Consider the following 24,267-nt stretch of genomic DNA (forward strand, 5'->3'; position numbering starts at 1 on the left):
ATTATGTGTTTCAGGTAATATTTGTTTTATATAAAAGAAGGGAGAGTAGAGCAAGAGTTCTAACAAATTTCATGGTACTAAGAAACAGGTTTTGTTTTGTCCCTGAATTATATTCTGGAAATCAGCCTTGAGGGCCTCCTTTCATCTAAAAGAGCCAGCTGAGCTTGAACATTTACTTTTATTCCAGAAAAGGACCTCATTTCTCAAAAGAGACTGACAAAAAATTGTTCCAGTGGAGGAGAATCACAAATCCCTCACCCCAGTTTGTCCCCCTCCCTCCATCAGAGCAATCCAGCCTCTAGAACTTGTTGGAAACTGATCAGCCAATCTCAGAGCTGTGGGGTAGTGTGAGCCCAAGGGAAGTCTGGCCTTTCACAGCACAGAACACCAAAAATATTTTGGTCACTGCGCAACAATGTTCTAGGAAAGCTGAGGAGGAGAAGGAGACATCCTTCCTACAAGGTGACAGCCTCTGCAGAGGAACTAAGTAGGCAAAAGGAGAAAACAAACCCTTGAGCTGCCAAGGTGGAGTGTGACAAGTATTGTAAATCTGAGGCTGTCCATGCTCCAAAAGGGAAGGTGAAGTTTCTTGATTTTCCCAGACTTATTGATACACAAACTCTGGGAACAGACAGCAGCATCACCTTTTATTTTACAACATGTTTGGAAAGGGTGCTGCTCCCAGGAGGCTGAGGTCAATTCTCTTTTCCCATTTTAAAAACCAGAAGTCATTGTCTTGGTGTAAATTTCCAGCACTGGTCCCAGTTCTTGGTCCTCAAGTGTGATCTCCAGTGGGGTGACAGAGCTCCAGAAAACCCAACTCTGTGCTGAGGGCTCCCCTAGACAGACCCATGCCCAGTGCATGGACCTCTGGAGAACCAACACATCTCCATGCTCTTCTGGATCTATTTTTGGAGTCAATGTGGCCCTTTGTACCTTAGCTATCATTTTGCTGACAATATAAGAATATTTTTATTCTGTGCTTTGTTTATTTAAATGTCAAACCTTTAAATCAGAAGCCTCCCTCACTGTGTGCATAAATCTGGTCGAGCAAAAAGGGGGATGGGAGCACAGGAGATCTAGACAGTAAAAATGGCAGTAAACTACACATCCTGTGTACAAATGCATTTCTAATTGCTGTTGTTAGAATACACTCTTCTGTGAACCTTTTCTCTATTGCTATAGACTAGCTATAACATAAAATTCTCTTGACTGTTTAAATGACGTGGCTAGGAAGAAGATTTCTCCCACTGAGAATGGAGACAATTTAGAATATGGATCAGAATGGGATAAGATGAATATTCAGAAACTCACAGAGTCAACTTTTTGCATGCAGATTAACTCATAAAAAATGCCACTGCCTGCAGTACCTACTCCTGGTCATAACTGCAGTATTTATAATGGGATATTAAGCTTTAGTTATGTTACTGTCTTAGGCTACATAAACCACCAGGAAAAGAGAGAATAAATAAGGTTCTTGCAGATTACTTAATTGTAACAAACAGGAAGCTGCAGTAATCACAATTTTGCTTTGCAAGGATATTCCATGGTTGAGAGGTGGTGGAATGGATTCATGAAGGAATCGGGACTAGCATTAATTAGTCTGGTCCCAGTAGGCCACTAATCAAGAGGGGGTAAAGCCTCAGTAAACTCACAGACCTCTACTCAAAACAGGTAGGTCACATAGTGGGAAATGCTCTAGCTCCACTGAAGTAAACTGCTGGTGACCCCCTGGGGATTTGGATCCTTTCAGAGCTGGGAAGGATGGACACGGGTCATGTTCTTCCTCACAGGGACTAAAAGCTGCCAGAATTTGTGCTGCTCAGGAGAGGGAGAAGTGCATGTGATCTTGTGCAGCTGGGATGGATATGTGACCTTATAGAGCTGATCCAGAGGCTGACTTTTCCCAGGTCAAGGGTTACTGTTGTGGCACTAACCTTCCCCTTGAGTGTATGTTTCAACAGATAAGGAACTGTAAAGTAGCATGTCCATTCCAAGTGTCTTGTAGGAATGCTTCCTAGCCTGTAGTGACCTGTTGGAGAGAGGAACTGGGACTATCACCTGCAAGTTGTTCAAACACCTGACACTCAAAAGTTCCATCCTTGTAGGCACAGCCAAGGAAGGACAGTGGCTTGTAGTCCCCCCATGTCAACAGGGTGGGATCTGTGGGCTGCTTAATAATTTGGCCAACAGCCATGATGCCAGTTAGCAAAAAACTGACTTGTTTCATTGAAGGAATTGCAAGCAATCAGAGGTTTGCTTTCCATTGCCATAAGTAGTCTCATCATAGCTTTTATGGCTTTCAGGAACTGTAGGTCTGCCTTTCCTGTGTTTCTCACTGCAGAAATTGGGAATCTCATTGCCCAGTGTACAGGTGTGGGCTGTGTGTTACTTCAGCTAGTGCTCTACATGCAAACTGCAGCAAAAGCTTGGTCAGAGTGATTGTGACGCTCCTCTCAGCTCCTCCACAAGTTCCTGCTGCAGGAAATTGGAAAGGTCCCTTCTTCTCCCATTCCTTCACTGTCCTTTCAAACCCGTCTTCTGTCTTTGGGCTGTGAAAGGATTTATTCACTTCTCACTTTCCCAAAGGAGCCTGTAGGGTTAGAGTTCCCTATATCCCGTTTGGGTGGAATGTGCTGCCTCTCTCTCAGCACCCTGACCTTCCAGGAGTTGCTTATAGGAAAATAACTAAAGTCAAACCAGGTCTACCTGCATCATAAGACAGGTACTATTGTCATGGAAAATGCTTTTGTTTTACAAGGAGATTCAAAAGTTTTTACTCTTGGGCCTGGCTGGACATCTTCTGCCTGGAATCCTTGGCCTCTGCTTAAACAAAGAGTAAGGTATTTCCATCTAATTATTTTCCTGCATTAGTAACAGGATTACTGGAGATCCATTTTTTCTTTATAATATCCTTCCACTTTCAAAGCTGAGGAGTCTTTCAGAAAATTAATGTATTTGGCTACAGCTCTGCACAGGCATATGAGCCCAAGATAAGCTATAACTGTTTTTTAAAATTGGGTTTTTTCCTCAGGCAATATTTTTATGTTCCCCTTCTAATCTTTAATTGGAAGTCAGAGTTAGCATATTGATAACTTGGCTCACTCTCCATTTAATTCTGTTTTGAGTGCTGATAATCTAATTACACCATTTTACATAAGGAAGCACAGGCTGAGGAAGTTGAAGTAATTTGATGCCAAAACATATGGCCCGTTAAGTTGTATCATGCTGACTGTTACAAGGACATACTTACTGTGGTCCAACCAACCTGCTGACCCAGGTCTGTAAAATACAGTGTAATGATGGAGGAAACGGCAAGGCTTTGGATGCTGGTGGAATCCTTCAAAAAGGGCCCGTCTGCAATGACAAAAATGGGAGAGGAGATGGCATGAGCAGCAGGACCCTCTTGGGGGCTGAGCACAGTGCTGAGGCTGCCCTGCTGGTGCTCCAGATGTAGGTACAGCTTGGATTCTGATTTACTTTGGTGACTTGGTACTTATTCTCCAGGTTAGCAACCCAGAGCTCTTCCATGAGAGTTATTCCTTTCCCATTTTAACAAAAGTATGAGCTGCTGTGACACAGGGCAGCAATGTGTGACAGTTGTACTCTGCTGGCTCTGTTAATGTGCCCCATCAGAGACAGGCCATGCCATCACACAGACAGCTCCACAGAGCACCTCTTGTTCTGGCTAGCTGGACTAATGGCAAAGTCTCTGTTACACAGCCTCTCCCTCACTGACATATTTTGCTGAAGCATTTGCATTCTCAGGCTGTGCCTGATGATGAATGCAACTTCTTGGGCAAAGGCTCACGGTCCAAGATTTCTTTGCTAGCTGTCTGACCTAGGTAGACCATGTGTATCTGAGCATTACATTACTGTTTGCATATTCTGAGGCATCTGCTTCAATCCTAATGGATCTGGAGTGTGCAGGCAGACACATGAAATAACAATATTTGGTTTTCTTTTTTTCTTTTTTTTTTAATATAGACAGTGAGCTGGCTATTGGAAAAATCCAACAGCCATTGGCACAGGATGTTGCCATGGCTGCAACACTTCTTTGCTCTTTTCCTTTTGTATGGTCTCCCTTTCAATATACGTTTGTTGACTGTTTACATCAGTGAGGGTGTTAGATTCTATCGTGTGTTGATGGAATTTAGCACCTATCAGCCTCACTTTCTATGGCTTTGCAATTCTACACATCCACAGACCAAACACCAAAGAACCTCTGGCAGCTTTATCTTCCACTGCCCTGTCCACCAAGAACTTGTGGACTGACACAGAGGCTGCATCTTCTGGTGAGGCGGTGAGCAAATATTAAAACAGGAAATGCAGTGAGGGAAGGAAGGAGTGAAGGGGCTTAAAACTGCCTTTTCTTCACGGTGTGATCATGCACTGTATTCTAGAACATTTCACTCAGTGGTTATGAAAGCCATTAGGTTCCTTTACTAATGACAAAAACTAGTACGGTAATAATTGATGTCAGGTGATGAGAATGTACCGACAGTTCACCCAATAACACGTATAGAGAGAGCAATGCTGTGAGGAGGAGAATCTGCCAGAGGATTAGTAACACATTAGGTGGATTAGTAATTAGTAATACATTAGGTGGATTAGTAATTAGCAATATATTAGGTGGCTGTATTCAGCCATATGAATACTCACTGCGTTCTAGTTGCAGGCCAACACGGGATGGGTACCACTGAGGACCTGTTCCAATCACAAAGCATGGCTGTTAATTTCACGATAGAAAAGCTAAATTTCTGTAAATTTCTGGGGTGTTTTTTTTCAGCTGATAGCTACAAAAGTGAGATGGAACAAAAAATATCTTTCTTTTGGTCTTATCTATACAAGGAGTATACAAGAGAGCTGGGAGGAGCACACAATACACATTAGAGCACAAATCCCTTCTCCCATTTCAGTGCTGGAAGGGCCAGTCTCGATGCTGAATGCTCCATCAGCACAGCTTGTGTGTGCAACACTAGGAAATATAGAGAGGATACTGTTTATTACTGTATTTGCCAAAACTCAGTACTAAATGTATCAACCTCACCCTTCCTTCTAAAAATATGCCTGTGCTAGAGTCTGGTCCAGGACTTTGTGTTTCCCATTTGGGAATGTAAAACCTCACTAGGGATGTGCAGCTGGTATTAGTGCTCAGCTACAGATTAATCCGGGAAATAGAGGCACAGAAAGAAGCACATGGATAGCTAATACTGGGTGACTTATGACTTCCTTGATAGGAGGAATCAATTTGAGGATGTTTCCTAGAAGTAGATTATTAAATTCTGTAGCTTAAAGGTCATTCCAAAATGCACAATAGCAGTTGGCTGTTGTTATTGGATTCCCTTTGGTGATTTGGAACAGAGACCTGTCAGGTTGGTCAAACAGGTGTGGATCTCCAGCTGCATTTGTTTCCCTTGGTGTCAGAGTGAGCAGGGAATTGCCACTGGCACACTGCAGAGGGGATCGTGGCTGTTCAAGTTGTTAACTTGGCCACCTCTTTAGTTCCTCTGTGCAGAAGGCTGTGCTTCAGCTGTGCTGCTGAATGGACAATACAAACACTCCTCCTTTGCATCACAAGGACAAGTAACTTTGCTTAACTCATACACACACTTTGGTTTGCTGTTGAAGGTTTTTTAGGCTGAGCACATTTCTGGGCTCAGCTGAAGCAATGTGGTGAGAACTTCCATAGTCCATGGTGTTGACTGACATTTGGGGGAAGCAAAGATTGCCAGAGAAAAGTGAGGAACCTGTGGTAATATCACCACCTCCAGCCATTTCCACCACATTTTTATTTCCTTTGACACACCTGAGGACAGTTGATAGCCTGAAGGAGATTTGCTTTGTCTTTTCAATTCAAAGCCTATGTGAAATTGCTCAGATTTTTTTTTTAGATGTATCTTACAACTCTTAGTGATCCTGTATTTAAGGTAAAAATATTCCCCTACCTCTAAATGGAAAAAATTATTTGCAGTGACTGTGATCAAACGTGGAAACATTTGCCCCAAGAAGCTGTGGGATCTCCTTCCCTGGGCATAGTCAGGCCTTGTCTAGGGATGACCTTGAACAGTCTTATAGGGCTTTAAAGTTGGCCCTGTTCTGAGCAGGAACCTGGATCTGGAGATGAGCTCTGGAGGTTGTTTCTACCTAACTTATTTCAGGGTGGTGAGGAGAGCTTGTTCACTCCACCAGCTGCCAGCTGGAGGGGAAGGAGCTGTACACGGTGTGCACTGTGCAGTGACACTCAGCACACTCATTTCAAAAGCACTTGATCTGACTTTTGTAGGCAAGAACAGGCATTAGATGAACCCATGAACCAGGGCTAATAGCAGGAGGTGAGACATCCATCAAGTAAGTTGCAAACATTTTTTTCAAGGTACCACAACAATCCATGGCTATTAAAGATAACAAAGGGAAGATAGAGAAGGAGCAGCTGTCTGACTTGTCAGGGAAGATATGATTTGCTCCAGGACAGCAGATATCAATAGTTATTTGGGAGCCTGAAATGCAATGTATTTGTGTTAAATTGGAATCTTCCCCCCAGCTCCCCCCTTCATATTACAGTATGTTTCAATAAAAGTCAATTTACCCAATCCTGTGGCAATGCTCTTTTAGGTATGGCTCATAATCTTCACAAGGGCAAACAGAGGTTGTGCATTTAAGCACGTCATCCCACATTTCCAGTGCTTTAGCCTCAGTACACCATTATGTCCAAACACACTCAAAGATTTAGACAGATGGAAGTGTGCCTTTGCTGCTGCTCCTCTGCAGTGACCTTGTTATTACATCAGTGTGCCTCTGGTTTCCAGGCCGTGCTTGGAAAGCTGTGTGTATTCTTCTGGAAGGATCTGGAATTAGCTGTTCCTTCCCTGCTCTCACTCCTGGTAGGGGGCCACTAGCTAATGTCAAGTGGAAATGCTAAATGGAGTGTGGGACAAAGTCCAAACACAATTCTATGTTGGTTCAAGTGAGATCACCAAAGCTTCCCACTTTCTGTATTCACTGTCAGCAAGGCTGTTCCCAAGTGTTAGCTGTCCAGGGTCCTGCAGAAAACAGGATTGCTTTCTAGGGAGAAGTGTGACCCCACAAGGAGTCTGCTCTCCTAGCTTGATAAGGCTCCTTTCAGGTAGGAAATTTCACACATTCCTAGGCGTTCTGCTCACCACTTGGTAACAGTCAGACAAAGGGACCTGGCCCCACCTGTCACCACTTATTTGCCTTCCTCCTATGACTATTTTCCACAGGAAGCCTCCAAAAATCTCACTAGAACAGCTCTGGATTTCTATTTGGCAGTATGGGAAGCTATTCCAATCCAGCCTGCCTATGGCAGACACACATTCCTCTCATTCCTGTAGCAGGAAAGCTCTCTTTTCTTTAGATAGAGAAAAGAAACCAAATCGAGGGACTAATTGTCACCTGTATTAATTCTTGCTAACGCCTGTCAGAATGAAGGGTTGATGGCTCTCTTGGATATCCAGAGCCAGGGCTGTCTGGCAGAGGAGCTTCACCTGGCATCAGCAGGAGTGCAGGAGTGCATGTGGAGAGTCCTGCTCCCAGACAGGGTAAACACACACACTCACTCAGGGCAGAGGCACAGCTGCAGCTGTGGGCAGCACCTGAGGGCTTCTCTGCACTGCCACACCTGGCAGAGCTCCCCTTGCTTCCAATCTAAAGCTGAAGGGTTTCTCTTTTGCCGGGTTGTTTTGGGGGGTTTTTAGCAGTGTATAATTTCCATTTTTTTTCTTATTAATGTTTTCCATTGCTGCCTCCTGCAGAGATTAATGGCAATCCAAGACCACGGGTGACAGAAGTTTATCTTGTGACTCCTGTTGCATCTAAGATCAGGCATATATTAATATTTACTTTCCGACATTGTGACGGTGCATCAGAGCTCAGCCACAGCAGGTCACAGTCTCTGTATAATCCTTGTGGTTAGCAGAGCTGTTCAGCTCCCTTATGCAGGGTTTATGGGTTTGGATGTGTATTTCACACTTGGAACAAAGTTGTAAAAATAACATTTCAGCTCACTTATATCCTAGACTGGCTTTGACTTGGAAAAGCAGCCATAGACTGTCCAGAGAGTAAGAGTGGTCATGGTGGTTCAAACCACAGCTCTGTTTAGCCAATTTTACATCCTCTAATGTTTAGTCAATATTGTGGTTCCTCCACATCTATTGCATTTCTGTAATTTATGCAAAACAGCTTTGGCTCCTCTCCTTGCAGCATCATTGGGCAGCTGTTGAAATGTCTTCCTAGTTTTCCATTTCTCTTTGATTGCTTCTACTCTGCTGACTTATCCTCCTCAGGAAGGCTGTTTGCCTCAGACCCCAATATGATCACTCCCCAACCACAGGCATGTTGGCACCTCAAACCTTTGCCCATTCCTCAGCTGAAAAGTCATTCACAAATTCCTTGAATTTAAGTGACATCAACTTCATTGTTCTTCACTGTGTAACTTGATTTAGCTGAGGATGTCCCTGATCATGCCAGGAGGGCTGGACTAGATGATCTCTGTTTGTCCATTTCAACCCAAGGTGTTCTACAGTTCTGTGAGTTATTAAAGACATAAACATAACACACATTCTGTGTGTTACAATTCTGTTATGATTCAGGGAAAGTTATATCTATGTGTACAGGCTTCCATTAGTCTGGAAGTGTAAGCAATTATGACAGGTCTTAAACCTTTGAACATATTCCATCTTCTCTATCAGGAATTTGTTCCAACTTTGCGTTTAAAAAAACATAAATTTATTTTTAAAAATACTTAAAATATTTTAATTCTAAGATGTTTAAGGCATGGTAATTTTTCCAAACAGGATGGTATTTGCTTGGAAAGCAACTCAATGTTTACCTTTAATAATCTCTTTTAAAAAATGGATCTGAGGAAAAATATTTAAATTTGTGTGGGATATTTGTTGTACCTGTCCATATTTAAAATAGAAATTAAAATACAAGCAAACTGACAGGACACATAAAAACTGACAGCCACCTTTAATTTTCCCATAGCCAACTATGGAATTACCTATTAATACTGGCTATAAAAAGGAGATGTAGTGCTGTCAAACAACCATACAAATACCAGCTAAAATGACAGCCTCAGTGCCATGCCCAGCTGCAAATACCACTGCACAAAAATGCACAGAAAACCAAATTCCACTGGTCTTGCTGCCCACATGGGGGGTTTTCTTCACTGTCTGTATACTAGAATCCTAGAAAATGAATCAGCTAATCAGACAATCCTAGGAAGCATGAACAGCAAGAAAAGCCCCTATGCAGCTTTAACACTGTCCAAGGGTACTCTATCCACATGACTCAAGCTGACCTTAATGTGTGCTCCACCACTTAAATGTCACAAAATGCTTTGAAAATTTAACAGCTAAGAAATCGAAGTACTTTGTACTTTCCAATAGTTGTGAAATTGAAGGAATTGACCTAATTTTTATTAAGTTTCATAAAGAATCTTCTACAAAAAAATTAGTGTCCTGTCTGCTCTGCAGTAAATTGCACAAACAAATGCCCATTTGTCACAAAGTATTTATGAAGTTATGTGAGCCTGTATGAGAACAAAGATAACATGATGAAGAACTCCCTTGCTGAGGAATTCGGTGTGTTGCTCAGAATGCAGACCTGCGAAAACTATTCTACTGGGGAGAGAGGAGTCTAAGAAATGCAAAACACAACTGACAGACACAATTTGGAGATAATTAGCAGATTGACTTTCCATCATCAGCTAATTTTATTACCAGTTAAATTGTTTGCTTCTCATTGTATTTCACCACCCATGCATCTCTAATAACAAATAGCCTTAATAATTACAAACAATACCTGCTGTGATATGAATAGGGTGATATGAACAACAAAATTACTATAATCAATCATCAGCAGCATGCTGCTTAAATTTGCAGAAATAGTGGAAATTCCAAGGAACCGCGGCGGCACCAACCTCCCTTTTCTGATCACAAAAATGTTGTGCATGAGCTGAGAAGCGTAACAGCACCTGCTCGTGTGAGCTGAGCATGGCTGAAATGCATCCCACCACCTTAACCAGATGGCAGTTTTGGTGCCCATGCAGCAATAAGAAGAGTTTGCTAGGAAAGATTCACATTTTAGTATGTGTGAGTGTGCTGGCTTTGTGCATAATTTATAGAGACAGGCAGATGATCCTAAAACTTGCTGAGGTCTTTTCAGAACAATAAACACTGAGCAAATACAGCTGTCCCTTGTCTGTGTCCTCAGACAGTGGTCGTGCTGTTGTCTCCCTTGGCTGCAGCTGCCCTGAGTGTTCCCAGGAACACTTCAGAGAAAACAAGGATAGAGACATCACCATGCTAGCAACCACAGCCTTTGCAGGGCTGAAGTTTGCCTACTTCTGCTTCACTGAGCTGACAGCAGGAAAAACAGGATGCTGAAATGACTTGAAGCTATTGCTTTCTGCTTTTATTTGGAAAAAAAAAGGCTGTGTGATTTATTGTGCTAACATTGCACTCGAGTGATTCCTGAGCATGATGGCAGAAAGCAAAGCACACCAAAGAAACCACAGTAAAACTAAGCTCGGCCACAAGATCAAGAGAGAAAGTATCTGAAGTGATTACTTACTGTGCTTGCCTCCAGTGTAATAAATGGCAGCTGCTGAGAGCAGCAATCTGAACAACCAGCCCACTTGAAGGATTGCAGCTCTCAGCAGCAAGCCTGGGGCAAGCAGGGCCACAGCACCTCTTCACATGGCCCCTCTCAAAAGGCCCTCTTTGGCTGCAGGCCAGGAGATGCTTTGACACACTAAGTGCCAGCACAGTCACCTGGGTCTATTTTCCAGAGCCAGTGCAGAGACCAGCTCTGGCCAGGCCCCCTCCAGGTACACTCAGCTGACACCAGACTGAGCCCTGAGCCCAGCAGGGCTCACAAGGGTCAGGCTACCAATTGTGTGCTGCTTCCACCTCTTGCTAAGTCTTTGGGGCACAGCTGACCTTGGGAGGGCACTTTCTGGATCCAGGATCATTCAGCTAGGCTGTGTTTTCCTGGTAGAGGGACCTTTGAGAGGGTGTATCAGCATATTTAAAGAGCAGGACCAGATCTTGAGCTAGATCCATGTTTTTATGGGAAATTAGTAGAAAGAGTAGATCCAGTGTTCAGTAAAATCTCAGCAGAGTGAGATTCAATTTCAACCCCTGAAATGGATGTTGTTTTTAATGGTTCCATAGCTGGGGATAAATCCCTTTTCTTTGTCAGCTTTTTTTTCTCTGAATATTCTCTCTGATTTGTTTCATTTGTAGGCTTTCCAGGGAAGATCTTTGGCCATGTGTTTTACAAAGACACCTTGAACTCTGGTTGCTATGGGGACACAAAAAAGCACTTTCTTAATGGCATGTGGAATTTGAAAAATTAGCTATTTGATCATAAGCATCCATTTCTCTGGTTTTTGCAATACATGAATTCATCAAGCTACAACCACAGTGCTGGCTGAGGAAGAGCAGGCAGTGAGCTGGCTGAGCGGATGTCTCCAGACACACTGGCCAAGAGCAGCAGTGCTAAGGACAGGGTCTGGCCCAGAGGCAGGACAGCATGCACTTCCCACAGACTTCCAAGCAAGTCTTCCCAGCCTGACTGACTATCTGGCTAAATGCTTCTGGTTTACCTGTTCATTTCATTATTCCCATTGGCCTTAAGTGTTTAAAATCTGTGACCACCTATTTTCCTTGCATAAAGTCATATAATAGTCACCCTGGCAGCTCCACTGAAGCTTCACAGAGACTGGTCCAGAAGGTTTCTCAGAGCATACCTAATGTCTCTATAGCACAATGCACATAATTCCTGCACCCATTCCCCTTAAAAAAACTGTCAAAATTTTGCCTTGTTTTCCCAGGATCTGGCAAAAAAGGGATAGCCCTGTCCATATGTCTGTTCCTGGGATCCGTTCAGCTGCTGTGACTGTGCCCAGATGTGAAGCTCCAGCCTGTGGGACTCTGCATTGCACCTTGAGTCACAAATTTACTTGACTGCATTTTAATTTAAGAAACTTATATAAATGCCTGAACTTGCTGAGGAACAGAAAACTCCCCCTATGCCCTTTTTTTTTTTTCTCCACTGAAAAAAAATTTAAGTCTCATACTTCAGCTATATTCTGATCAGGCAATAATGGACAAATTTCTTAAGAGTCAGCATAGTTTTTCTTAATGGAGATTGATTCTTATTAGTGGTAAACAAAATATTATTTGTCATTTGGATGTCAATTTATGTCACTGAGAGATTAACTTTTCAATATTCCTTCTCAAACAGTCTGCAAATGAAAGCAGCTGTAGAATTTCAGACAAGCAAAAAAGCATCAGGGAAAAAAAAAAAAACAACAAAGCATGCAACATTTAGATGCATATGTTAATATTTTTTTACATTGTTTTTCCTTTGCACTTCCAAAAAATCAAGGAGAAAAAGGAAAAGCCAGCCCTGTGCATTTCCATTTTCCATGTAGCCTGCTGCAGAAAGCATAATTAATTTTGATCTTTCTGAGTGAATTTGCATTTAAATTAATGTGCGTGGGCAAAGGAAGGGAAAGTGAACGAGGCTCACCTTCTATTTCATTAATAACAGCCACAGACCAGAATACAAAGAAACAAGAAAATAGGTGCTCTGACAAGCCTGGAGCTGGAAGGAGCTTTCCTGTGGGGGACTGCCCTCCATCAGTGCAGGGGGGTGAGGAGGTGCTGAGCATATGGGGCTGCACAGGGACAGCAGCGTGACCCCCACGGGGCAGTGCCACTGCAGGGCTGGCCCTCGCCCTGCCCTCACTGTGGCACAGCCACACGCTGCAGGGTGGCAGGGGGTGCAGCTGGGCTCTGCCTGATGGCTTTGGGCAGTCTTTGGGCCAGGGCTCCCCAGGGAGGGCTGTGTCTGTCACCTGTGTGCTGTAACAGTGCTGGGTTTGCTTCGTGTTCGCAGACAGTCGTGTTCTGGCTCTGAAATGCCAGCCCAAATTAAAAGAGAGATGAGTAATTTATGCCAAGTGAGGATCTGTATTCTGGTAGTTATCTCTGCCTTTCAGTCTCCCATATCCACAAGTCTGGAAAAGGGTAACAAAGATAATTGTTCAGGTACCAGGGACTGTGAGAACTTGAGCAGGAATCTCTTCCTAAATATAAGCTCTATCAGTGAAGCCTTCACACGAAGGGCAACACAAACCTGAGAAACTGCACATTAAGAAACACACATCTGCCAAACCATGTGATTCAGGGCTGAAAAAGATCCTTTCTTTTCTATCTTCTTGTCCATAATTTGGCATGGGATTTCTAAAAACACAGCTTAATATTTGATGGTTTATGGAATCACTTGCTCTCTATCTCAACCCATAAATGCTCAACTATCTCTGCTGGTGTGGAGTTGCCAGCCCTGACAAGGTTTTCACTGGCAGCAAAGCAGAGCATTTAAATACAGGTATCTGTCCAACCTCATGGTCTCAGGAAAAACAGGCAGTAAGCTATTAAGGCCTGTTTTAAAATGTTCCTTTTAAAACCTTTGTTCACGCTCATCCCGTGCCAGGTTCTGAGGGAACAAACGGTGCTGTGCCTTGCAGTGTCATAGATATGCTGTGCTTCAGGACACTGATAACACAGGGCACTGCTCCCTCACTGCAGAAAGCTCTGGTGTGGCTACTGCTGCAATCAGCACGGCTGCTGAGTACATTTAGATAGCAGCTCTCCACAGAGCTGCAAGAGGAACAGAGAGCAGGGAACTGGTGAGGTCAGTGTTTCAACCCAGTGCTGTTTGCACGCTGCCTGAACGCACTCCGGTGCCAGCAAAGGTTACAGCAGGACTGGGGCCCTGCTGGTTTTATATTCCAGCATCAGAAAGTACACAGTGGCCCAGCAATCACAGCTGATACAGGAAAGATGGCTCAAAAGCTCATTTGTGCCTTCCCTGCTGATGTACTGGGAAGAATCCTACCCCAGGCTCTAGCTGTTTCTTTAAAAGCATTCCACAGTCAATTAGCTAATAAAGTATGCTAATTAAGTATAATTTTCTTTCAATATTGACTGTCCAGGGGATATTGCTCTCTCTAGCCACTAAGCTAATCAGGATGCTTTCTCTTACTGACCCCCAAAGCAATGTGGGTTTTGTATCTAATGGCCACACCAACGCCATCAACAATTAACCGAGCACATTTGAATTGACACAATTTCGTCTTGAGAACAAATTAACTTCTCATAAATTCATTGGTAAATTCACCACACTGAAAATTAATCCCCACTAAGAACAGGGCTAAACTGTAATTTCTCCAGGAGCAGTGAGAAAAAGGCAGCAGGGACCTGCCCTGCTCTGGCAGCTGATCAGACACTAGCATGGGAGCCAGAGGCTGTCATGTTCCCATGTCCTTCCTGGGAGAAGCTTATTAGAACTGGTTTAATTCCCCCATCCCACCACTTTATTTAGATTGTGGAAAGGCTTTTGTGCCCCAGAAGCACCGCTGTGAAGCTTGAGGGGACCTTATCACTCTCTACAACTCCCTGAAGGAGGTGGTAGGAAGGTGGGGGTCAAGCTCTTCTCTGAGGCAGCCAGTGTCAGGATGAGAGGACATATACTCAGGCTGAGCCAGGGGAGGTTCAGGCTGGACATTAGAAGGAATTCCTTCATGGAAAGTGTTCTAGACATTAGAATGGACTGCCCAGGAAGGTGCAGGGAGTCACCATCCCTGGAGGTGTTCAGGAAACAACAGAACATGGCACTCAGTGCTGTGGTCTAGTTGAAGAGGTGGTGATCAGTCAAAGGTTGGGTGCAATGATCTCAGAGGCCTTTTCCAACCTAAAAGTTGATCAGCAAAGTACTTCTCCACAGCTTTACAGACACAGCCCATAAGGCGCTTGATTGTGGTGATACTGCTTGGTGAGTTTTCATTCTCATATCTGAGGGATGATGTTTCATCCCAATCTATACAGCAAACACTTTGTGGCCTTTGAGCACCTCTACTGCTTCCCCTCTGTAAATGTGACAGACACAGCTCATCCAGACTGTTTGTGCACTCTGAACTTGCAGTCTAATGGCAGAACATAAAAAAAATATTGCTTTCCACTAGCATGTATTTAAACCAGAGCAACATATATTGTTCCAGTATAACTCACACATCATTTGTTTCAGCAGTGAGTAATTTTCAACAGCAAATATATTCAATATCATTGCAATAGGGGACAATTTAGAAAGAACTAAAACTCTGGTACATTATTTTTACTGTGAATCATTTGTTCACCTTCTTGTCTTTGATGCATTGCTTTCATTAACTTGAAACAGTTGCAAATACCAAATTTTGTTTGAAAGCTTTCTTATTTTAGTTGTTCTTAGGGTTTCTTTCCCACCATGCACAAATAAGAAAATAAAGACAGAAATAGGCTACAAATATGAGCTTGTGTCTAAACAAACACAAAACAAACCACTATCATAGGGTGAAGTTTTCCACACGAAGTTTTGAGCAGCTGCCCTTGCTCTTGTGCTCACCTGACCCTACCCCTGGAATTGCAGCTGCTTGTTACATCACAGCTCTTGGCCCCACAGAGGGGAGGAGCTGAAACAGCACACCCAGGGAATCCATGAGGAAGAGAAGACCTGGGGTAAAGTCTGAACTTAGAAGCTGAAGCTGCTGCCTCTTCTCTAGCCTGTCTAGCAGAGATGACACCATAGGACTTGTCATTTATGTCTCTTGTTCTCACAGGTTTTTCAAGGAGGCAGGTTCCTCTCGCTCTGGCAAGGCAGATTCACTTCCTCTCCTGTTATCCAGTGCCTGTTGGCTGTCTTTCACAAGAATTCCTGGGACATTTCATACGCATCCATTCCGAGCAGCTCTTTGTAAGAGAAGCTGTTTCACTAAAGCCACGTGCCAAATTAGGTGTACAAAAGTGCAGGGACTCCTGTGAAAAACCTGATGTAGATACAGAGCACATCTACAGCCTCAGGTGACCCTGACCCTGCCTTAATCAACAGACATCTGTCTTATTAGTGGACATGAGATTCTTTTCACACACTGATGAAGGCCCACTGGGACTTTTAACATCCTGAGTTCCTTGAATGAACGTGAAGCCCACGAGTCTGCTGGTGAACCCCAGGTTAACACTGGAAATGAGTCTGTTCTTCAGACAAAAAACATTAATATCTGAGTTTAAATTGAGTAGTTTTAAAGCCAAAACTAGTTTGGCATCTTCTCTTAACAATTGAGTAGGCTTTAATTCCTCAAAACTGGATATTACTGGGGCCTGGATTACATCTATAGGGCCTCCTACTCTATTTTTTCAGTTGCACCATAGGTACTAATATAAGACACATTGTAAATAATAATAGGCAATTCTGGTAAACAAATTTGGATGTTTTTCATCTAGATCTGTCAATTAAATCTACTGTAAAATCAAGAAAAGCAAAGAATCTAGCTATGAAATTTCCTTTCCTTAATGAGGCATTTAAATAGCATCTCACATTTGTTCTCCAATTGTTTACATAGGATGTCATTTGTGATGCATTGTTGGAGCCCTGTAAATCTCAGCTGGGAACAATATCCCAGAGAGCAGAGGGGGACAGTTCTGCTTCAAGCTACATCTCAATAGATTTTCTGCCTTTTCTTTTATTATGTTACTCATCTGAAATGATATCTGTAATCCTGCTAATGAAATGCAATAACATCAGATGCAGCAGCTGTCAAAAAAAAAAAAGAGAAATAATGTGAATTTTCATTAAACTTCTTGAGTTGATCTTCACTTTTTCCATTGCTGATTTAAATATTGCTAATTTTCTGAAGGTCATCTTACTTCTATAAGGCTTTAATGAATCTTGGCTTTTGTGTTTTAGACACCTTACTCCCTCTGGTTCAATAGGTCATTAAACATATATTTAAGTCGTTCTTTGTCCCAAGTGTTTCTTATGGGATCACAGCCAAAAGAGACAAAAGATCCCAAGGTGGATGAAAGGCAGGTTAGTTATTCTTATTTTATAGACGAGAAAATGAAGCTTAAAAGGAAGAAAGTGTCTAGCACACAACTAACCCCTGTCAATAGCATGACTCCCATTGGTCAAGTCTTAAAGACCTAAGTCTTAAACATCCCATTAATTTCAATGTTAATCAGGAGACTTCAAAAGTCCCAGGGGGCCTTCTGGCTTTTATGATTCTCTTTTGAAGACCAGAATGCTTTAAACATCTATCTCTGAAAGTCTTGTTTAAAGTTCCCATGCTTCTAAATCAGCTCGGTGTGCCAAACCTCCACCATAGTTTCCAAATTCAATGATAAAATATTTTTGCAACTGTGTATGTATTTCAGAAAGCAAAACATCACAGATACCTGATCAGATGCTTTTCAGACTGCTGTAGTATCTTTTTCTCCACAACTTATAATGAGATTCAAGTGCTCAGCAGACAAATGAACTGCAGATACCTGGTCTGGTGCTCACTCTGACTTTGTTATCTCAGCTGCCCAGCTAGAAATGTCCAAATGCAAAATCTGGGCCTTAGCAGTGTCAAGAGACATGAGTCAGGCTTGAATGGGAGTCTTACGACCACAGCTGAGGATGCACAATAGTGTCTGTGAAGTGCACAGAACCTTCTGCAGGGTGTATGCCATGGGCTCCTTGCAATGTCTCTCCCTTCTGGAACATGGCCAGAATAATTTCTTCTGTAATTCCAATACAGAATGGTGTGTGGGGTGTGTGGTGCCTGAGTATAAGGTAAACCTTCATTCACTCTGAAGATTAAAATCTTGAGGTTAACTCAGTTTGGCTTCTCCTTTCTTTTAACAGTGTTAGGTCAATGATGGCATTCTCATTTCCTGACTGGCTGTTGCAAAGTAATGAAAAAAATTCCCAGCTTTCACAGAAAGGCTTCAATTATTTTGACAGCCAAGCCATCAATTCAGGTCACAGGAATTCGTATCAGCAGACAGACTCCTGTATTTTGTATAGAGAGATTTGCACAGATATAACACAAATAAGCTGAGAGCAGGTCATCCTGCTGATGCTTCTCCCTACACAGGATAGAAATGAAGCTACTGGACAGTCTGGTTTTGTGACTAAAGCCCCATCCTGAGGCAAGAATCTGATGGTGCTGCACAGGCAGGAAGCAATTTACTCATGGATGAGATCTCTGATTGTGAGCTGGGAAGGAAGAGGGTAGCAACCAGTTTGTGTTTTCTGGCAGGAGCTGTTGCTTACTTTGTGCTTAGAGCTGGGAAGCAAAAAGTAAAGAATTTCAGAAGATACCAGACTCACTGTGGCAGTAACAAGAAATTCAAGGAGTTTCTAATAAACTGGGTTGTATTGACAGGCATAGAGAAGTAAAAAGATCTTAGAATTGTGAGTTGTGTCATTTGAGGGATACTGAAATTCATCAGGAGCTGGCGTCCTATTGATCTGTTGTGTGACTAAGACAAAAGAAAAATAAATTATAAATATAGGATGAAATAAATACCATGTTTCCTCCTAATCTAGTAATTTCCATTTACAAAGTCAACACAGATGAATGAGCAATTTACACTGATGAAATCACCGTACTTCTTAGGGCCCATTTGAAATAACTGCCCATCCCCAGCGATTCTCCTTCATTGTGTGGTTTCCAATTGAGTTGTTATGAATGCAGAGAGGGGAGAATTTATGGAAAACAATAGCTGGATGTGACTGCCAACCCAATGTACTCTGAGAATCCATACTGAGGAGGTAATGCTGGGCCTCTGAGCTCTGCAGTCAGACACTGCACAGTGGGATATTGTCTGTCCTTTGGAAAACTCCTTCATATATGGATTCTGGGCTAGTGTGAACTACTTAGGACACAATCAGGGAGGAAGGAGTTTGAGATCTGATAAAAGCTATAGACTTTGTAGCTGCCTTTCTGTCCAGGGAGTGTGTCCAGCTCAAGGTGACTCATGGTGGGATCAGATCATTGCCCTCTTTCAAACATTTTGTCTTTCTCAAAGTCTGATCTCCTAATATAGGACAGAAGAAAGATCCCTCTGGAAGGCTCTGTGCCCTAGATATAACATATTTGGGTTTCTTTGGTTTGTGAAACACATGGCTGATTGACAGGCCAAGACTATGAAGTCAACTTTGCTGAGCCATAAATAGCATAATTCAGCTTCTCTGAGTCCCCAGCAGATGTATTCATCAGGCACATGAGTCTCTCCAGGCATCAAAATTGACAGATTTCATTAACTTTCCGCAACCTGAGAATCCAGCTGTAATAGACAGTGTGGAGGAATCAGAGGAGCTGCAGGTTCTCAGCAAGACTGTGTTATCAGACAGTCCTGATTATACAGAGCCGGTAGGCAAGGACTGGCTTAGCAGTCACCGCTCTCCCTGGTACTGCTCTTAATGACTAATCCCCACAGCATCCTTCCTCACCTCTCTGAGCCTTGCAGTTTAACATCACAGCCAGCCTCCAGAAGGGAATTACGTGATGCAGTACAGTCATCCTTTCCAGCAACAGCTCTGCATCTCGCTCTTGTGTGCCAGCACAGGCCTGGCAAAAAACAGTTATTTCTGGTGCCCTTGCTATTGAAATCTAGGTGCACCTGACTGCTCAGGTGTCATGAAAACCAAAAAAGTTTCACATTCAGGGCATGAAAATCCTTAGCAGCCTTTTTAGAAAGGAGGAAAGAAAGAGGACTTCCTCCATTAAAGAATTATTTTTAGTACTTCTTGTGCCTCGACCTGTGCTCACAAAGCCTGCCTTGTGATTTTTAAGTAATGAGAGATTCTCCTCCTTGCTCTTCACCCTGTCAGCTCGACTTCCCCTGTTGCATTTTGAAGATCTGCTTCAGGGTTCTGGGTGAACAAGGACCTGTTGATTTTAAAATGCTGCTCTCCTTGCAGCTGCTGAGCACTGCCTGAGCTGAGCACTAGTGGGGATGGGATCTGCAGGGCTGCCAGTTCTCCTGTGGCTTCTGGGACACATGCAGGATGACAGCAGTGGGTAAAACCTGGCAGATGACTCCTAACACCCTGTCCTACTGTAAAGAGGAGGCTGAAAGAGAGATTGGTCCCATCATGAAGAAGGACTTACACTTTTTCCTTGTCCTCTCTCTAGAGAAAAACAACAGAAAATATTCCAGCAGCATTCCAGGGAACATGGCTCCCAGGATCACTATAGAAATACCTGTAAGGAGCAGTTATAAGATGGTACAGCAGGGTTCTAAAGTTTCATATTGTTCAGAAATTATGCTGTTTATTCTTGAGTGCCATCTACTGACAATTCCTGTCTTTATGATTTGCTTTCATTGATATTGGTTGTTTTAAATGCCCTATTTAACTTCTGTTAGCTTAGATGTTCCTTATTCCTTGAGCCCTTTATTTCCCCCTGCAGACCAGGATGCCCTTGACAAGATATTTTCAGTTATCTCTTGGACTTCCTTTTTCCTTCCACCCATCACCTTCCCTGCCTGCTCCTTCTGCCTAGAGGGTAATTTCTGGCCTTCCTATGCTCACCCTTCTGGCTTCAAAATGTAGCTGCAGTTGTGCTGTCCCTCTTGAGCAACAGGTTGCCTCTATCAGTTTGTTACAGCACTGCTGAGATCCTATTTCCCCATTTCCCTTCAGTTCTTCCTCTTCTTTCAAGAGCTTTTTCAGCAACTTTCATGCAGTAACCTTGAAAATATTTAATGATCACTGACTCCACTATATTATATATTACGTGTTCTAGGAGTATTTTATTTTAGTTATGTGATACTTGAATTAGCATTATTATTACAGTTTTTCATTTTCTATCTGTAAGATCTCCTCCCCCAGCAGTCCAATACATTTTGCAAAGATAAAAATAAATTAAAGGTGAAAAGTTATTGCCAAGGACAAGAGCTCAGGAAGTTTAGCCTGCAAGATATTTCTTTCTCCATCAAAAACATCATCTGTATAGATCAAGAAAGTGCCAGGTAGCTAACTCATTATAAGCAGCTAAGAAAATGGGTCAAGAGACTTTTTTTTTTATACACTCCATTTTTGGCTTGGTTCCATCTCTGCCAGCTAGCCAAAGGAATGAGAAAAATTCTGGTGAAGTCTCCTAATGCATTGCACCATTTTGATTGAGACCCGTGCTCAGACAGCTCAGCACGGTGGCCAGTGGCACCCTGACACTCAGCTGCCACTCAATCTCAGGCAGGAAACATCAGGCTGTAGAAGTGTAGACATTTGTCCACAGCATGCTTATACTGTGGAATTCCTTCCCAGAGGATTTTGCTGAGGTCAGAACTGTAAGTAGGTTTAAAAAGGATTAGACAGATCCATGGTGGGCAGGTGTGATGTTTGCTATTAAGCATGACAGCCTGGCTCCAACATCTGTTACAGAAAGCCCCTGTGGAGCTGATGGCTGGAGGGGGCTGCAGCAGGGAATCTGCTGCTCTGGGCTGGCCCCAGTTGGTGCTGCCCATCCCTCCCACGGGCAGTGGCTACAGCAGCCAGGAGATGATTAAAAACAGCTTCAATCTGGGCAAAGCCTTTGAATTACCATGAAAATAGCACTTTGTCTTAAATGGTTATTCTCCACTAAGATCCCTGAATCTCCAGCGATAAAACTGGGACTGCCCTCCTGAACTCAAAGCCATAAAATGCTCTTTCTTCTTTCAGTAGAGACAGTTTTGCTGAAGTGAGGGCTGAGGACTATTTCAGTATTTGTTCCTGGACTTCTAAATCCATATTCTGCCTTTTGTATAAACACACATCCAAACTAATATTTGACTAACTTAGAAACTACTTATCAGTAAGATGGCAAGTGTCACTTGCATCCCATTTCTTTTATTTTAATGACTAACAGCTTGTGCTGCAATTCATAATTCAGTCTCTTTCCTCCTTTCTTGAATCAGGGAGCAAAACCTGATCAGTGACAGAGATGATTCTTGTGAAATTGCTGCACAGGGGTTCCTCTCACTGAAGGGCTGACAAGATACCAGCTGAGGAGAAAGCTTAATTGCATGGGTGATCAAAGGAGAATGTATGAAGACAGGGAGACTGCAAGGGGGTGTGCGTAGGAGAGTGTTTTAATGAGAGATTATAGGGGAACATGTGAGTCTGGCACACACAAAATGACAGAAATGAATGCATGAGCCAGTACAAAATAGCATGCTAACCAAAGGCATCCACAGATCAGCTTCAGCCCCTTCCCAGCCCTTGCCTAAGAGAACTGTATTTTATTTGCTGTCATCCCACTAACTACACAAAGAGAAAAAAGTGAAAGTTTGATTTTTGCAACTGGGAAAGGAGGAGGGGGGGAACCTCATGAGACAACAACATCCAGGCTGAACTGGAAAAGAGAGATCAAAGCAATGAGCTGAACTGAGAAGAAGGGACACAGGACGCTGATGTGGTGTACTCCTGGGAATGGGATGAATTAACATAAAAAAATGAGAATTTAAAAAGCATTGAAGGCACTTGCCAGCCCTTCCATGTGCTGTAACACACTGCACAGACAGAGGTTTGGTTCATGATGTATACTGATGTATACTGTGCTTTGTTGTATGCTTACTGTCTTACTTTATACTCAGCTCCACTTACATCAGTGGGGGTACTTGAGGAGTAAGATGCCTCTTAATATCCAAACAGGTGCCATTAAAATGGCTTATGCACAATCTCACATCATTTTAGCCCAAATCCATTAAAAACCTCATTACAGTTATATTGGCATAAACCTCTGTGCCAGTGTTCTCCAACTGATTTAAACTGCATCAATATAAATCCAGTTTCAATTGATTTAAGAGATTCTAGGCAGAAGTGCACTGCATTTGACAAACTAATGGGAGGACATACCCTTATTGAAATACTAAAACTTCTGCACTCGATCTTTTCATATTCAGCAGCGTGGCTTTTGAACTTTTGCCATTTTGTATTTTACAAGCCCTTACAGGGAGGGAAAATAAGTAACTTTGGAGCAGTCAGGTTAACAGCCTTTCACTTCATCAACTGAACCCATGTGCAACCACAGATGCCTTAAGCTTTGCTGTTTTATAAAATTATAAGGACACAGGACAAGCATAATGCTTTTTCTACTTACCCTACTCTGAACTCAAGCATATTAGTGGCTGACAGCCCTTTTTTTTTCTGTAAAAGGCATCTAGTCTTTAGGGTTTTTTGTAAAAGTAATGAAAGCTCAGTATCTAAGATGCCACCCACTGGATCAGGTTGTTCAGCGCCCCATTCATTGAACCCTTCCAGGGATATGACATCCACAGCTTCTCTGGGCAGCCTGTGCCAGTGCTTTGCCATCCTCACCATAAAGAATTTCTTCTATAATCTAACCTAAATCCAGATGTTATTTAATCACTCTGAGTTCACATTCCCCACTACAGCAGCTTTATGGTCCACATGGTCTGTTTATGGCCACCATGAAGCAGTCTATTGTTACTGAAGTTTATCCAATATAACACTGGGAGAAGAAATGCAGTGCTGGCCTTGAAATGACACGATGTAATGTTAAAAACAAGATAAAAACTACTGCCCCTCATGTGCTGGCAGTGCTAAATTATGCAGTTGTCTCCATCCAGCCCCCCCTATCTGCAACAACTACAATAGAACCTTAGTTCAAACACCATTCTTATTGAGCTCTGGAGCTGTCAGGCCAGTCTCAGCTTTTGTGTGAGATTCCTGAAAAATAAATTTGACCATTTCTCTAAGCAAAAGGCCTCTAACCATGTCTCCAGCCTGGTAACCATAGTACTTACATGCTTTGTGAAATTTGTGTTTCACATCAAGAATGGTAGATGCTGGAGGTACCTGGAAAAGAAAGCAAAAGGCATGCAGATTAATTCTTCTTTCTTCTTCATTTTGGGATCCCTGCTCAACCCCACCAATGAAGAGATGCTTAAATTTGTCTCCAAGTCCTTCGGGCTAAAATGGAAAAAATCAGCAAATTTGTTTTCACACAAACATTGGTTTGTTATTAAGGATTGGTATGTTATTAAGGTTGGTATGTTACTAAGGATTGTCCAAATTTGAATTATACATCACCTGGACCACCTCTGCTTGGTCAATGGAGGGATAAAATTACAAGGGTCAAGAGGGGAAGCTGCTGGCCCTGCTTGATGCAGTAATTGCCCACTAGATCAAACCAGTGGGAAAGCTTGAAGGATTTAGCATTAAAGTTAGGTTCAACATGCTGAGGTCCATGTCCTGGAGACATGAAAGGGTTCTCTGGAGAAGGCAGCAGCAAAAGTGGTAGGTTCTGTCCTTTCTGCCTGAAATGACTTTGCTTCTGCATGCTTTTGTTCATGTGCACTGAAGCAATTCAGGTGTCACAGTTTAGAGGGCAGTCTGGAGGCTTTTTAGGCTCTGTTTTATTAT

At 42.8% G+C, this 24,267-nt stretch overlaps 1 protein-coding gene and 1 long non-coding RNA gene across 9 annotated transcripts in view; one reads left to right on the forward strand and one right to left on the reverse strand.

The window, feature by feature from the left end:
- Nucleotides 1-24,267, forward strand: part of LOC135298838 (uncharacterized) — a 195,045-nt gene that overhangs the window by 157,481 nt on the left and 13,297 nt on the right. The window contains exons 4-5 of one of the 8 annotated variants that reach the window (XR_010360910.1): nt 15,689-15,929; nt 16,469-16,682. The exons of 6 other annotated variants lie outside the window; for them this stretch is intronic. This is a non-coding gene — a long non-coding RNA (uncharacterized LOC135298838). Of the gene's footprint in view, nt 1-11,860; nt 12,064-15,688; nt 15,930-16,468; nt 16,683-24,267 lie in introns of those variants that run through there. One more of the 8 variants, XR_010360906.1, reaches the window with a different exon arrangement.
- TECRL (trans-2,3-enoyl-CoA reductase like) overlaps nt 1-24,267 on the reverse strand; it is a 73,275-nt gene that overhangs the window by 21,630 nt on the left and 27,378 nt on the right. The window contains exons 2-4 of the mRNA XM_064416897.1: nt 23,649-23,700; nt 4,663-4,707; nt 3,254-3,357 (exon numbers count right to left, since the gene is read on the reverse strand). Of these exons, the coding sequence (XP_064272967.1) occupies nt 3,254-3,357; nt 4,663-4,707; nt 23,649-23,700 (201 nt within the window). The remainder of the gene's footprint in view (nt 1-3,253; nt 3,358-4,662; nt 4,708-23,648; nt 23,701-24,267) is intronic.

This window comes from Passer domesticus, chromosome 4 (genome assembly GCF_036417665.1).
Source record: "Passer domesticus isolate bPasDom1 chromosome 4, bPasDom1.hap1, whole genome shotgun sequence".
Taxonomy (NCBI): Eukaryota; Metazoa; Chordata; class Aves; order Passeriformes; family Passeridae; genus Passer; species Passer domesticus.